The sequence below is a fragment of the Capricornis sumatraensis genome, chromosome 16 (assembly GCF_032405125.1).
Source record: "Capricornis sumatraensis isolate serow.1 chromosome 16, serow.2, whole genome shotgun sequence".
Classification (NCBI taxonomy): Eukaryota; Metazoa; Chordata; class Mammalia; order Artiodactyla; family Bovidae; genus Capricornis; species Capricornis sumatraensis.
In genome coordinates, this window is record NC_091084.1 from 19,752,514 (window position 1) to 19,769,357 (window position 16,844).

A 16,844-nucleotide genomic window follows, 5' to 3' on the forward strand; every position below is an offset into this window, starting at 1 on the left:
GCACATTTTGACTTTTAAGGTAAAATGGGAATTATGGTTTTGTTCTTGAACATAAATGAAAGCTCTGAATACAGATTATCTTTATACTATTTATCTAGTGGATCCTGGCCAAGTGAACAAAAAAAAATCCTGAAGAAAGTGAGTTTACTAGTATATGAATTCTTGGTACTTAGCATATACAAATTAATTGAATGAGAAGAAAATTGATAATCTTCAGCATTATGTAAACTTCTGAAAACAAGAACTGACTTGCAAAGGGATTTATTAAAAGTATCTAAACTAGAATGACTGCCAATATGAAAGAATTCAAACTTTTGAAGTTAATGAAAATATTTATTCAAACCTAACTGTACAGTATCAAGCTGAGTTAAATAAACATTAACTGTATTAACTATCCCTATTTCTTTAGAAACAGACCACTTCCATATCATAAAAATTTATTACAACACAAATTTCTGCAGTAAGGTTCAGCAAGTAAGACGTGATTTCCACATTGAGAACTGTTGTGTTAAAGTAGGAAGTGGGATGTTAAAGGCCCAGTATCAAAAAAAAAAAAAGAAAAAAAAAGGTTGAGGAAAATAACTCATAAATATAGACATTTTCAGAAAAAACCTTGCATATACTGATATTAAACAAAATAGAACGCACTTAAGAGAACATACTTTAAAATCTAGGCACAATTGGTTAAGTATGAATTATAATTTCTGTACTCATTTAAAGGTTTAAACCAATTCTTCAACTTGACTGATGTGTGTGAGTCTAACATACAGAAGGCACCTCTTTCATTCTCCTTAAGGACCTTTTGAGAGTAACTCTATAATAAGGGGTACAGAGACAGCATCCTCTATCCAAGTGTAACACAGTCCATTTTAGGAGAAACTAAATTAAAATAGAAAACTATGATTTCTCTTTTTACATCTTATGATGGACATGGCTTTCTAAAAGGACAACAGAAGATAATCCTCCATACAAGCTTTAACATAGAACACAAAATTTAAATTAAATGTGCATTGGTCACTACTATGTAAAAAGTTTATGAATTAGTGCAATTCTTTAAATCCCCAGTATTTAGGGGAGAAGTACATACATACCAAGAAATTTCAACTACTACATAACTAAACTTTTTATGGCTCAATAGTCTAAATGCTTAAAGTTCTGTAAAAGATCTTACAAGTTATAAATGAAAGATCAGAACACTCGAATGGTGTTCAAATGGCATTAATATTCTCTCCTTAAAACAAAGAGACCAGAACAACCAGAAGAGACAAAGTATAAAATTTTAGGAATACAATCTTTACTGCAACTGTCAGGAGTGGCAAAGTATTCACTCCAGAAAAAAAACCCAAATCGTTAATTTCTGGTTACTTTATTACCATTTGAATTCCTTATCACTTCTGCACTAATTACTGGCTGTCTTCAGATAGATGCAGGACAAGTACTGAAGGCAATTTATAAGGAAAAGTGTAATTTTCCCACTCAAAGTGAGAAACTGTTCCAGATGAATAAGTTTCAAAATTAGAGATCATAAGAAATCAAAAAATGAACATCAGGCTGATTTAACCTCTATTTCAACAAGGTTTACACAATATTAACAAGATGCAATTGTTAAAGCTATACAGTTTTGCAGATTGGCTTTACTTACATTTCTGCAAATGTTTTTTCCACAATACCAGGTACATCTATTTACAAACTAGGAAGCTGCTTTAAAACAGCATGATTTAGAAATAAAGTGAAATTTCAGTACAATGAAAGAAAGTGCAGGTCATGCTCTCAGATTCTGTCAGTATCTCATTCCCTACACTCATAGTTTAAGGAATCATAGTTTTAAATAGCCACTGTTCTTATATGTTCACAATATTTACTCATCATAATGCAATGATAACAAAAATTTGTCCACATCCATTCCAGCTGGAAATGAACTGGGTAGCTTCTTTTTCTGTCAAAAAAAAAAAGAAAAAAAATGAACTAAGTTGACATATCAAACTTAAACAAGGCCCAAAAGCTAGCTTTCTTATTAAGTCATGTAGAACTTCATACACTACCAAAATTTTTGCTGAAACAGTTTAGTTCATTAGAATTTTAGTTATACAGAAAGGTAGACACAATTTGTTATAAATCCAAGTTTAATAAACTATATTTCAATGGCCCCTCAACATTATTTTAGAGCACAGAACATTATACAAATTCAGAGTATATGAATGTTGAAAGAGACAAGATAGAACATGCTAATAATAAGCTAGAACATGCTAATAAGGTACTCATTACTGCTAAACCATAAACCTCAGAAAGTTTTACTAAGATTTTAAGAATAACAAGTACTTTTCAAGTTCCAAATATTTAATATACTCCAGGCACTTTATAAATACTACATTTAGTCTCACAGCCATTGGGTAAGATGTGTGTAACCTCATGTCCAATGATGCAGTTAAGACTCAAGAGATGTTACAGGCTATTTAATAATGGTAATAGAACCAATAAGCAGGAGAACCAATAAGCAGGAGATGCAGGATTCAGCCCAGGCTCAGAAACCAGGATTCTTTCCTTGATATGGTACTTCCTTTATGACATTTTAAACCTTTCTTTTCATATTCCACTTACCAAATGGCTAAACAGATTGAGGAAAAATGACTTTATCAGTGATAATCCTATATTACTTTCCTCAGGTAAGCATGGTTAAAGACAGGTAAATTTAACTTTTACATTGCTCTAAATATTAACAAGTATAAGAATCTATGGAAGAGATGGCAGGACATTGGAAAGAAACCTAAGATGAAGGGGCTGCACAGCAGTTTTCACCTGATAATTACAAATAACAGTGGCTTCCCAATTTTTCATGTTATGTCATTCTTTCCGCCAAACACCTTTTTCCAAGGAAGATGTTTATAAATAAATGCCTTAGCAATTGTTTGGAAATGTTTCACCTACTTAACTTCTGAGTACCACAATGGCTGAGAGATATTGCTAGAGAATGTATTTTGTCAATCAAAACCCAAAGCTATCTTGATTAAATGTTAAGTAGCTACGGCAAAAAATGATGAGACCTTTAACCTGAGCGCTGAAAGAAGGGCAACGTGTGGTTTTGAAATTAAAGACTTTCACACTTGCCTTAATTTTCTTCTTTTTCATTGGCATTGATGAATTTGCAAGACTTTTATTAGAAGTGCGGGAGTTTCGCTCATGCTCATCTAATTCCTCAATTTTCCGTTTTTTTGTGGTGCTCCGTGAAGATGCTCTAAATTGTTGGGTATTGTCTTTTAGAGGAGTAGATGAAGTAGTCCTAGAGATGGCTGCTCTAGAGAGAATCATTAATGTATGGGCAGCCATGTTCACACTGTTTTCACTCCCTGTTTCACTGGCAGGGCTGCAAGCAGGCAAGTCTGGCGTGACAGGAGGGACCATTACTTTGGGCGTGCTGTCTTCACCAAAACGCCTACTAGAAGGGACCTTGATACCATCTGTAGGTTCTTCTTTAAGTTTTTCCCCTGCTCCTGAGCCAGATGTTCGGGGTATAGATAAATCAGTACTATCTGTGAGTCTATTTACTGGGCTATGCCACTGAATATCTTGTAACATTTCTGTGGTGTGTTTGGTGAGTGGGTTAATCAAAGAACTGGCAGACCTGGTTTGTTCTTGTTTCAAATCCTTCACAGGTGCACCTACTGAAAAGATATTTTTACTGTTTGAGGATGTGCCTTGTTTTCTGGTGAGCTCTTGAAGTGAAGTTACAGTTTTCTCATTCCGCACACCCCCATTTTGCTGCCCATTAGACAGTTTTGAAGTTTCTGGATTTTTCTGCCTTTCCACATCGCTGCACAGTTCATTCTCCTTATTAGCTGTTGCTTTATGGAAAGATTCAAGTATAGTTTCTGTTGGTGAAACTTTCTTTTCTGACTGAGTTTCTTTTATGGTGGCATGTCGGCCAATGGCAGTTTCTGATTTAGAGAAAATTTTAGGCATAGAAGGTTTCTCCCGCTCTCTTTTGACAGCATTATTAGCAGGGGGTTTTAAGGTGGAGGACACAATGGGTGAGTCAAGGTTAGAAAATGAAATGTCATTTCTTTCTTTGCTTTGGGACACCAACTTTTGATTTGTCCCCTGTGTATTTGCCACAGGAGAAGGAGTGCTATCAAAACAGAGCACACGTCTGTGGCTTTCAAATGGCTTGCTAACTGGAACTGTACTTTCTACTGAGAAGGGAACTATGGTTTCTTCCAATTTTTTCCCAAGATCTGTGGCCATAATCTTGTCAGAAACTTCAGTTCTACAAGAAAAAAAAATTTTTTTCTTAGCCACATGAAGAAATTCTTTGTTTTTAACTTGAGCATTCAAATACTCTAAGACAGAAACTACTTTTATGCTCACCGCTGTGCATGACATCCAACTGAGTGACTTGATGAATCCACCAAATTATTTGCCTGTTTTCCTGGAATTATAAACAAGTTAATTAGAAAAGAAAAACATTCCTGAAAGTACATTTTTCTGAAAGGAAATAGAACAGATCACAGAATCTGACATCATGAGAAAAATTTAAGCTATAGCTAATTTAAAAAATGAAACACTTTCACATACTGGATCTTAAAAAACACCTTGGTAGTATATACAAGATGATCATTTTACTGAAGAAGTATAAATATGTAACAAATGACCTGCTTCAACTCCAGGCAAAAGTGAATCCAGTCTTCGATCTACAGATTACAATGATCAATGTAGTAGTTAAGGGCAGTACTTAAAAGTTATTTAAAGAAAACACTTTATTCCTATTTAAAAATTAAGACAGAAGGCTTATTTAAGGTGTCATGTTTGCAAGCCTATGTCACTCAGATGACATGCTCTGGAGTTTTAATATCCATATTTTAATTTCCAAGGACTTCTGAGTTTATGTGGAAGGGCAGCAAGATATGAAGCTGGAAAGGAAAGCAAAGATGATATTGTGGAGGACTTTGTGTATTATTCAAAAGGTTTAATAGAGAATCTTTTAAGAGTTTTAACTAGGGATGATGCATGAATAGATTTATTTTAGGAAGTCACTCTAGCGACAGCACAGAAGATGAATTAGAAACAGGAATTCTAGTTAGATGGCTAAAAATATTAGAGGTAGGAGATGATGAAGGTCTTAGAGATGGGCACTTGTATGGATGTGAAAAATAAATGAGGAATACATGTTGACACTAACCAAGAGGAAAAAGGTAGGCAGAAGAGGTTTTTGAAGAAGTGAGACTTAGATATGTAGAGTATGTAGATCTTAAGTTACATAAAATTAGAAAGGGAGGAATGCATTCATTCTAGAAGCTACCCACAGTATCAACTGTTAGAGGGAAGTAAAGTAAGGTAAGAATGGAAAACATCCAATGCATATGGCAGTATTAGGAGGTCACTGGTGACTTTAAACAGCTTTAATAGAAAGATGAGAAAGGACATAATATGGATGAAGAAAGACTGGGAGATAAAGAGGGTTGGGGATAAAGGACTGGTAGGTGGAAAAAACCTAAAGGAATGGTGGGAATGGTCCTTGTATCCATAGTTGAACAGCCACAGAGGGAAGGAGCCAAAGAAAGAAAAGATGAAGATACACAGAAGACAAAAGGTAGACTGCATTAACCTTAAAAAGAATGAAATATTTCTCTAAGAAAGAACCAAAAAGGAAAGAATGATTTTAGATGAATGGGTACATATTAAGTGGGAGTGATGTGAAAAAATGGACTTTACTATTGATAAAAAGCAAAATCATTGGCTTAGAGTGAGGACAGTAGTGACTGAATAGATGTGAGAAAACCTGTGGAAGTATGACATAGTATGAAGGAGAAATGGGAGAAAAGGAAGACAGGTAAACATTTAAAATGATCACTAAATGGCAGTGAGGGTGAGAAAATTTTAAGTGTTATTGAATGGCATCACTTCTGCAGTCATTAAGTTGTGTCTGACTTTTTGAGACCCCATGGGACTGCAGCACATCAGGCTTCCCTAGCCTTCACTATCTCCTGGAGTTTGTGAAAATTCATATCCATTGAGTCAGTGATGCTATCCAACCATCTCATTCTCTGTCGTCCCCTTCTCCTCCTGCCTTCAATCTTTCCAAGCATCAGGGGCTTCTCCAATGAGTCAGCTCTTCGCATCAGGTGGCCAAAGTACTGGAGCTTCAGCTTCAGCATCAGTCCTTCCAATGAATATTCAAGGGTTGATTTTCTTTAGGATGGACTGGTTTGATCTCCTTGTATTCCAACAGACTCTTAAGTCTTCCTCAGCACAATTCAAAACATTAATTCTTTGGCACTCAGCCTTCTTTATGGTCCAACTCTCACATCTGTACTTGACTACTGGAAAAACCTTAACTTTGCCTATGTGGACCTTTGTCAGCGAAGTGATGTTCTAAAGCAATGCTAAGAAGCCCAGGTATAAAGGCAGAGAAATCGTTGGCTGCATAGATCCATGACTAGAGGGTGTCAAGCAGACATGTTAGAAGAATGTGAATATCAAAGTGTTTAGAATAGTGGGAAAAGTGGCTGATGTGGTAGATTGTGGGATTTAGCCTGGATAGGGAAGGAAATGAACCCAAGTGAAAATTCAGGTAAAGGTAAGGATTCAGGTAGTAAGAGCTCTCACTGGTTGAAGACAGATTCAATGGTATATCCATGAAAATGAGAGTATTTTGAGAGAGGTGACTGTTAAAAATTACATAGGTCTAATAAAAAATTAAAGGTAAAGGGATGGGAGGGATTGGCTGAAAAGAATATTAAAAAGACTTAGAAATGAAACAAGTCAAAAGTTCTGAAGGTTAGGCATTTTGTCACCCATGAAGATTAAGTCTGAGCTAGAGAAGTTTGAGAACTCAGCACAATATTCATAAAGATCTTGAATGAAAATCTCATGCATATGCTGTCTTTTGTTGTACTAAATATCATTAACTTTACAGTAGTCAGCATTATCAAATTTTTTCAATTTATAAATTATTCTTTTTTAATTTTTCAAAAGGAATACTTTATTTCAGCCCTCATTAGGATTCTTCTCCTGTATTTTCTTTTATTATTTGTTTTGCTGTTCACTTTTACCCGTTAATCTCCTTGGAATTCTTAATTTTATATACAGTGTGAGGAAGAGATTATTTTTTCCCTGTAATACATAATAGCTAGTAGATTTCATTTATTAAACAAACCATTCTATTTCTTCTGACTTCTGATGTTATCTCTACTACATACAAGTTCCTATAAATACATGATCTCTTTCTAAATTCTGTTCTGTTCCATTTGTCTTTTTTTCTAATTACTGCAGAAAACTTTAAGCAAAGGTTGGACAATCACTGTTAGGAAAGCTATCAGTATTAAAGAAAACAAAAAACAAAAGCATTACATAAAGATGACATGAATCAACTCAAAAACATACCTGTACAAGGTTTGTTTTTTAGTCCCTGACTCTTCAAAGATTTTTGAGGGATAGGGAATTGAGAGATACTTCTATTGCATACAGGTGCTGCCAAAGGCATATGAAGGACCTAGAAGAGCAGAAGCCATTAATTGTATTTTGTTTGAAAAGTGGCACCGAACCATTTTCAGTTCATAAATCTTACCTGCCGAGGAGGAGCAGAAAAGGTATTTCCATTCTGTCCAACCACAGACACAGGAATCATTCCCACCATTCCTTGAAGTACAGGTTGGACTGGAGAAGCGATTATAATGGCAGATCCTTCAAAAACAACGATGACAACAAAAACAACAATTCTCAATAAAATGTGATTTTTCTCCCATAAATACAAGGCACCAAAGTAATGATTAATTTGAAATAAATTCTATACAATTATAAATTCCTTTTTATATAAATCTACTCTCTTTATTAATTTAGGGACAACAGCAAGGCTAACAAATTGAGAAAAAGTCAATCTGAAGTAAAGTGTTCTATGGCACTTAGTCAAGCTAAACATCATGAGTAAACATAAGACTCTATAGCCAGGAGATCATATTAGAGTTGTAACCTTGATTCCCTCTTAAAAAAACAGTGAAATTGACTGAAAGTTGGTAGTACAGGTTTCAGGTCTGAATCTTTTACCATAAAATTAGGTCCTAACTGAAGACTGATAAATCTAAGACTTACTCACAAACCCAAACTATTATGTCAGCGGTATCTGTCCAAAAATGTCCAGATAAGTGAGCAACCAGTCAAAACTGTGGGGGAAAGTACAATGTTCACATGGAAATGTCAACCATATGGTCTATAGCTATCATAATTCATTTAACCCTGTCCTGTAAATGAATCTTTTCCTAATAAATTCATTAACTGCTCCTGTAAGTTTGATCTCCTCACCTTCATGAACTCTTTTCAGTCTCTCAAATACCTACCTATCCTTGTGCTCTTTAAGATTCCCTTCCTTTTACTCCAAATACTACTTACTTCTCTAAACTTTGGCTAAAGACCCACACGACCTACTAATTTCAACCCTTTCTTTAATTTTAGATCCATCAGGCTTGATACTTAACTGCTGATATTTAATCTGCTTTAACTGTATGCCTAAATGTAAAAAGAAAAAAAAAAGGGAAAAGAGCTTGGGAATCAATAAATAAGAAGTGTAGATGAACGCACCACAAACTCCACCTACAAGGAACATACAATCAAGAACGACCACTATGACAGGCATTCAGTCACGAACTACATATAAAATGGCATGTCATAAATGCCACAAGTCCTCCTATAATCAAAGAATTCAAAAGACAGGGATCAATTTTCAAAGGTGGAAAATAGTGAGAAATTACAAAGGGTATTACAGAGGGAGAAATTCAAGTTTTTGTCTTGGAAGTCTGTCCACATAGGTAATAAATTTCTGGAAAACCAAGACTGTTAACAGCTATTTAAGAAAAATCTCCCACAACATTGGGTTTTAGTAGGTATACAGCTTTTTGATGAATTAGTCTCCCCACTGCTCTCTTTTTCTTGTAGCTTAGACATGGATTGACAAGTGTGGAAAGAAGTGAATAAGTAAACCACTGAATTCCAGAGCTGACAAATTTTTGAATCTTATACTATCATCCATGATTTATTACCTTCTAATCAATCACTACACACACAAATGAAAGTTGATCCCATTCCAGAGAAATGAACTTTACTATGATGTTCTTAGTTACCTTGTGAAAAGTTGGGTGACACAGCCTGATTGACAGCAAATACACTATTTGACCTTGGAGGTGTCTGTAATTGAGATAGTGGAGGTTGAGCAGTCACAGGTGCAGAATTTCCAGGCAACACCACAACATTTGACTGACTGACAGTTGTGCCTAAGGCTGTTGGATCAGTTACACAGGTAGCTATCAAAATATTACTTGAATTGCCAAAAGTTGTGCTCGTAGCTGGCATTAACTGTATGTATCCCCCATCCTTGGAAACACATGGCGTAACGTTGGTTGAAAGAGCAATGCTGTCTTCATTCTGCATGTTGTTTACTGTAGAGTCTTCAGGTTTGAGTGCTAAAAGGCTCTGTTCCATTGAGGCTGAATCCCCAGTTCCTTTAGCAGATGAGATAGCACCTGTGGTTTCTTCTGAAGACAGGCATTTAACTAATTCTGCACTTCTGGAAGGTGATTTAGCAGGAGAAGACAAAATTATAGTTGGCAAGTTTTCTCCGCTGATACTAGAAACCGCACTGTTAAGCTCAGTATCTGAGGAAACAAATGGATCATCACTGATGATAATTTTCAGAGAGACTATATTTGATGCATCTATCTCTGTAGATTTGTCATTAGCAGGTTTATTATTAGTATTCTGGGACTCAGGATGAGACTCCCTCATTGAAGAACACACAGATTCTGAAGGAAGAGAATGTCTATCTTCTATAGGATTACTTTCTGAAGGCATCATTGTAACTTCTTCACAGTTATTTTCACCTAAAGAGAGAAAAATACTTTCTCCATCTTCTTTTACAGAGGATGAAGGCTCTTGTGAATCCAAAGAAGCTTTTTCAGACTTGGAGGACTGAGTTTCATGTATTGTATGATTTAACTCAATAGATGATGAATCATTAGACGGTTGTTTAATTGAAGACACTGAATCTTCAAGGTGAATTTCTACTTTTTGTTCAGATACAGTTAAACCCGAATTTTCAACAGGTGCAGGTAATATCTGAAGTGAAGAATTATCTTGGCAATCTGCAAGTTGCTGTGATGCAACTGGTAACACACTATTAATTTCAATTTTATTCTGATGAATTTCTCTAGAATCTGGTGACTTGGAATCATGGAAATCAGCTTTAAGTCTTCTTGTATCATCAGAACTTTCACAAAACTGACCTTTTTTAGATGCCTTTCCAGCTAATGGAATATTTTGGGATAAAAGTTGAGAAGTTTTTCCAGAAAGAATTAAGTTCTCACTGTTAGTTTCACCACCAAGGGAAACAACTGAACTTATTGGTATAGGTGACTGATGAGGCTGTAACTGAGACTCATTCTGTACACTTGGAGACAAAGAATTCTTTTCAACTGCCAGAGCCATTTCAGTCTCAGTGGACATCTGACTGGTGTATAATTCAGCACAATGCTGATTACATTCAGCATCAGAGTTTACTCTTTCATTAAAGTCACTCAAACTAGGCACAGACTCAAAGGTAATATCAAGGTTACACTTCTGTTCAGTAGATACAACTGTTTTAAATGCCTTTTTCTGGATGCTAGTGTCTATGTGGGAAAAATGTTCCTGGGCTTCCTGTCTAAGCTCATCATGGTTGCTGCCATTCTTCAAAACATTTGATGTGTCTTCATTTTGATAGGAAGTACAAAACGAGGGTTGACCAGATGGATCATCTGCAAAATATTAGGATGGCAGAAACATATGGTGAGCGTGTATAACAGCCTGAGGTTGTCTTTAGTGTTAAACCTATTTTGCCAAGGAGATGACAAATTATACCAGCAAATGGAAATATGATAAATTCTCTCATTTTCTGAGAATCAAAAAATTTAGATACTTCTCTTATCACTGATACCTGTTTATACACATGTCAAATTGTTTTTCAAGCTTTTTAGAAAACAGATGACATATGAAGAAAAAAATACATACTTTTAAGAACATTTAATATGTACCAATATATAAAAACTGGCTACAAACACAGTTTTTTCAAAACAGCTGACTTTTCAACTTCTACCATACTATCTGATATATTCATGATGAAGGTGAAATGGGGCTAAGTACATTTTGCATAACTAACATTTGATGTTACTGTGTACTGTTTAAGATTTATTACACACCGAATATCAATCATATGATCGGTACTGGGATATAAAGATGAATGACCCAATTTGCCCTTGGTGATCTAGAAAGGGAGGTAGATACAGAACAGAAAGTCATAATAAAACATGCTAATAACTGTACGAGTATAGGAACAAAAGGCACCTTTTCGAGCCTATGGAATGTGAGAAAGTGTTATAAAAGAGGTATGTCATGAGGAGACCTTGACAAATAAAAGAAGTGCAATAGTTAGAAAAAAGGGCATTTGAGAAAATACTGATATACTGTTATACATCATTCACAGTTTAGAAAATATTAACAATATGAAATATATAATGGGAAAAATCTAGAAAAATGTATAGCAACCATTATCAAATTCTGTTAATGTGACACTGGTAACATAATAGTGGGTATGGAGCACATGAAAATCCTCATTGTGGGGAAATCAGTAGAAATTATATCCAGGTAGTCAGTTTTAATCACATGGGAAGAGACTTTCTTAGCAAATAGGATTTCAAGTTTCATTTTGTGCAGGGCAGGGTATAATCTTCCACACATAGTATATATGAGAAAGACATCCTACTACAATTCAACCTAAGAAGAAATGGAGGATTGGGCTTGGGTACAGGCAAAGGACTCTCAGTAGGAATATAGTCTGACATATTCCAAAACTAGGTTTTGGAAGACATAATGTGAAACTTGGAAGTCATGACGTTTTTTGATGGAGTTGGAAGGAGTAATGGGATTTAAGAACAGATGAACAGAAAAGATTACATTGGCATACCTTAGTGTAGACAGAAACGGATAGAGTGGTACCAAACAGGCATAAAATTTAGCAAGTGTCAGATGCCAGAATAACATGAGGGAAGCCAGGATAATGGTTATGAAAGGAATAGTGGTTGGAAAGGGATATAAACAGACGTTTTTGTGGTGCTGGCAGTATTCTATTTTTTGACCTGAGAGATTGTTATGTGGGTATGTGCTTGCTGATAATTCAAAGAGCAAAGTATATTTTTATTGTACACTTCTCCAAGTGTTACGGGATTCCCAGGTGGTGCTAGTGGTAAAGAACCTGCTTGCCAGTGCAGGAGATTTAAGAGACCGTGGGTTTGATCCCTGGGTGGGGAAGATCCCCTGGAGAAGGGAATGGTAACCTACTCCAGTATTCTTGCCTGGAAAATCCCACGGACAAAAGAATTTGGTGGGTGATAGTCTATGGGTCACAAAGAATCAGACATACTGAAAAGTGACTTAGCATGCATCACAAAAATGAAATTTTAAAAAACTTGGCAAAATTTTAAAAGATCTAAGACAGACATATTCACTGCCTGTCCTCAGTTACTGTAGGACAATTATGTGCTATACTGGTATTCTAGTAGGCAGAAACGTAAGAAGTGACTTAGTAAACATACAGGAATATGACCTAAAACCTCATAAAATCTATTAATTCAGAACCTTCAGCAGAGTATACAATTTCCTCTAAATAAGAGGGATAGATACCGAACACTCAGCTGTATTTGCTTACTAGGTTGGATGATTAATACCACAAATCAACCTTACATATTAGGGATTTATTATGAATATGTGCCTCAAAAAATTATGTTTGAAGTTATAGACTTTGGTTGAATTGGTCAATACTAGTCACACCAAATTGTGCATGTCAAGTCTACTGCATCATGAAGGAACAAGTGGGCGTGGGAATAGCTCAAACAATTTTCAAATTAAACATTTTCTGCCTTAGAGATTTTGGGATTGATATTAAGATTTATATTAACAAAACTGAATTCTTACCAGATTCTTCTGTTTCAAAAGTACCTTTAACTGCTAGATTAGTTTCACCTGCTAAGACTACACTTGGATTGGTTTCCATATGCTGACTGCAAATGCCTTGTGATATATTTTTATTATTCTTTGTTTTACCTGTTAAAACGGGAATAGGGAAACAATTGGTTAAATGACCAAAATAAAAATAAGCATCAATTAATACATCTTGACAGTGGTCAGCAAATATTAAAGTTTGGTTTTAATTATAGTCCTTTGCTTATGGTTTTTAACATGTTGCCTTATATATCATTGACAAGTATGATTTTTCCTCTAGACCAGTAGTTCTTATACTTTACTATATATCATAATATACAGGTCCAAGAATTTGCATTTTATCTGTTCTCAGATAATTCTGATCTGCTAGTTGGGAGACTACACTTTTAGCACTACTACTGCACTAGGCCATAAGATGGAAGGCAATGGCCAAATATTTTTATTTCTTTTGTATTATCCAACTGTGCTTAGTATAATGTGTGCATAGTAGTAGACCACAACACATTTTTTTTTTTCACAACACATTTCTGATGACTGGAAATACTGCCCACAACTATCCCTCTCACCCACAAGACTGCTATCTATTTTTACAGGTAAAGTATCTTTAAGAAAAAACAAGACTTTCCTGGGGGTTCAGTGGTTAAGAATCAGCCTTCCAATGCAGGGCATGTGGGTTCGATCCCTGGTTAGGGAACTAAGATTCCCTATGCCTCAGAGCAACTAAGCTCACATGCCACAACTAGAGAGCCTCACACACCACAATGAAGACCCAGCGCAGACAAAATTAAAAAGAAAGAAAAAACTCCTTCATATGAAAACACAGGAACTTTCTCCAGATGCTCCAGGAAATGTTATTTCACCATTTAGGCTACTTCTCCAAAGAAATTGAAGAAACATTTTTTCCGAACTATCTTGAAAGAAATGGTCTACCTACCATAGTCAAATAGATCAAAGAGTGCCTGAAATGCTGGATCTGATTCTGTCTGCTCCAATATATCCTGTATAGCTTCTTCAGACATATGGATCTCACTCTGCAAAAACAAAAACAAACAAAAGTGATTCCAATTGAATTGATATGGTTTAACATCGAGAAAGTAATTATTGGACATCTATTCCCTTCCAAGAAAATTTCTTCTGATTTTAATACTATTCACTCAAATTAAAACAAGATTAGCAAATAGAAAGTGAATGTTTCCTAATTCTACTATTTAATCACTTTGGTGAATATATTCCCAAACATTAAAATAAAATAAACCTAGGAATATTTATGTAGACAAAGTAAAATCAAGCTGCAGTGTTCTTTATTACTTGAGATACAGCACTATGTAAATTTAAGTTATACCATGTAATGACTTGACGTACAGATACTGTGAAATGATTACCAAAAGAAGCTTACTTAATATCCATCGTCTCATATATATTTTTTAAAAAGAAAAAAAAAATTTTTTTTTCCTTGTGAGAACTCTTAGGATATACCCTCTTAATTTTCAAATACTGTTGACCGTTGAACAACGTAAGTTGGAACTGTGCAGGTCCACTTATATGCAGAATTTTTTCAATAAATATGTACTATAGCCCTGCAAAATCCAATTTTGGCTGAATTTGCACTTGTGGTACTGATACACGAAGGGCTGACTATAAGGTATGAAGTGGGCTTTTGACTGCATGTGGGGTCAGCACCCCTAACCTCAGCTGTTACAGCAGTGTTAACTGTAGTCACTGTGTTGTACACTGCATCCCCTGCACTTACAACTGAAAATTTGTACCTTTTGACCACCTTTGTCCAGTATTCCACCTCGTATATCTTTTTCTATGATTTTGGTTTAATAATGTTCTTTAATTAGCTTTCTTCATATTAGTTTGTTGTACACTGCTTTCTAGATCCTCCAATATAAATCTATCTCACTCTTTTTATCTGCTTGTTTTTGTCTCTTCATTTTATTTTTAAAAATTTTTTGACTTTTTTTGGCTGTGCCGCGAAGCATGTGGGATCTTAGTTCCTTCATCAGGGCTGGAACCTGTGCCCCCTTCAGTGGAAGCAAGGAGTCTTTTAACTCGTTACTGCCAGGGAAGTCCCTGTATCCACATTTTAAATACTTCCTCTAAATGTTGGACAATCCTTGCTTATGAGCTTATCCTTAAAAGCAGCATGCCAATAGCTACCTTTAAATTGTTTAAATTCTTCAATTCTGGTGAAGCATACATTTGGATCCCAAGGGAGAGGAAATTCATGTGGAGCAAGAGATAAGGTGGAACTCTCATGAAATGATTAAAAGGGTGCATTTTTAAAATAAAAATGGCCATAAAATGAAAAGAGAAACTAAAGAACCAGTTAACTTTTGACAATGAAGATGTAAAGAGAACATCAATAATTCTGGATGAAATGTGATTTAGAAGAAAGCCAGGAGCTTGAACAAATAGTTCTTTATCTATGAACTTGAAAAATCTATCATAATGTAAATAATGTTAAGAATCAACAATCCAATGTTAATCAAACTATGAAGTGGTGCATAACCTCTTCAAAAGTTATTGCTGAGGAAAAGCATTTTTCTAGTAAATTTCTCATTACATTCAAACTTTAAAAATCAAAATGGAAAGAATCCTGAAATACATGTTCCAAACTTGTCAGTCTGCCTTTTAACTTTCTTTAATGATGCTTTTTTAAAAATACTTTCTAAAACTTAAAAAGAAGTTTATTTATTTTTTATTTTTGGCTGTGCTGTGCTGTTGCTGCATGGGCCTTTCTCTAGTTGCAGCAAGTGAGGGTTACTCTCTAGTTGTGGTACACAGGCTTCTCACTGCAGTGGCTTCTCTTGTGGTGATGCATGGTCTCTCGGCTTCAGTACTTGTGACTCGTGGGGTCAGCAGCTGTAGCTTCTGGGCTGTAGAGCATAGGCTCAGTAGTTGTGGTGCACGGGTATATGGGATCTTCCCAGATCAGTTATCAAACCAGTGTCCCTTGTATTGGCTGGTGGATCCTTTACCACTGAGCCACCAGGGAAGCCCCTTTAATGTTGCTTTTAACAAGCACATATTTTGAATTTAAGGAAGTCTTTAAAAAAATGAAAAGTCGGTGATTTGTATAACCCAAGATATCTTACCTATCCCAAGGTTACAAAGATGTATAAAAATATGTTTAAAATTTACCTATTTGTACAAGTGGCTCTGTTCTCTTAGTGAAGCTGATGCATGTACTACTCCATTGCTGTTCTTTCAGTTATTGAAATCTGAATTTTTAACTTTTCCCCAGTATACAATATTATGAATACCATGAACAGAGGGCTGTGTCTTCATTTTCTTATAACCTCTCACAATATCTAATAGAGTGTCTTCGTTACAGTAAGCACCTGATGTATTTGTGGAGAAAATATAAGCAAGGAGTTGAAGATTATAAAAATTTAGAATAGGGGATATGTTAAACTTTAAGACAGTGGAAGACTACTAAATAATTTTAAAAGTGAAAGTGAAAGTTGCTCAGTTGTGTCTGACTTTGCGACCCCATGGACTGCCCATGGAATTCTCCAGGCCACAATACTGGAGTGGGTAACCTTTCCCTTCTCCAGGGAATCTTCCCAATCTATGGATCAAACCCAGGTCTCCAGCATTACAGGTGGTTTCTTTTCCAGCTGAGTCACAAGGAAGCCCAAGAATACTGGAGTGGGTAGCCTATCCCTTCTCCAGCAGATCTTCCTGAACCAGGAATAGAACCGGGGTCTCCTGCATTGCAGGCGAATTCTTTTACCAACTAAGCTATCAGGGAAGCCACGTTGCTTTCAAAAACCTTGTTTATATTTTGTTAAAATTTACTGAATATCACTATAGGAAAATGT

The 16,844-nt window shown here is 35.5% G+C and overlaps 1 protein-coding gene across 1 annotated transcript in view; it reads right to left on the bottom strand.

Annotated features, from left to right (window-relative positions):
* Nucleotides 1–535: 535 nt before the first annotated feature.
* Nucleotides 536–16,844, bottom strand: part of NPAT (nuclear protein, coactivator of histone transcription) — a 53,393-nt gene continuing 37,084 nt past the window's right edge. The window contains exons 11-18 of the mRNA XM_068988853.1: nt 13,949–14,045; nt 12,988–13,116; nt 9,108–10,775; nt 7,562–7,677; nt 7,378–7,486; nt 4,363–4,423; nt 3,106–4,261; nt 536–1,936 (exon numbers count right to left, since the gene is read on the bottom strand). Coding sequence (XP_068844954.1) covers nt 1,859–1,936; nt 3,106–4,261; nt 4,363–4,423; nt 7,378–7,486; nt 7,562–7,677; nt 9,108–10,775; nt 12,988–13,116; nt 13,949–14,045 — 3,414 coding nt within the window. The 3' untranslated portion in view covers nt 536–1,858. The remainder of the gene's footprint in view (nt 1,937–3,105; nt 4,262–4,362; nt 4,424–7,377; nt 7,487–7,561; nt 7,678–9,107; nt 10,776–12,987; nt 13,117–13,948; nt 14,046–16,844) is intronic.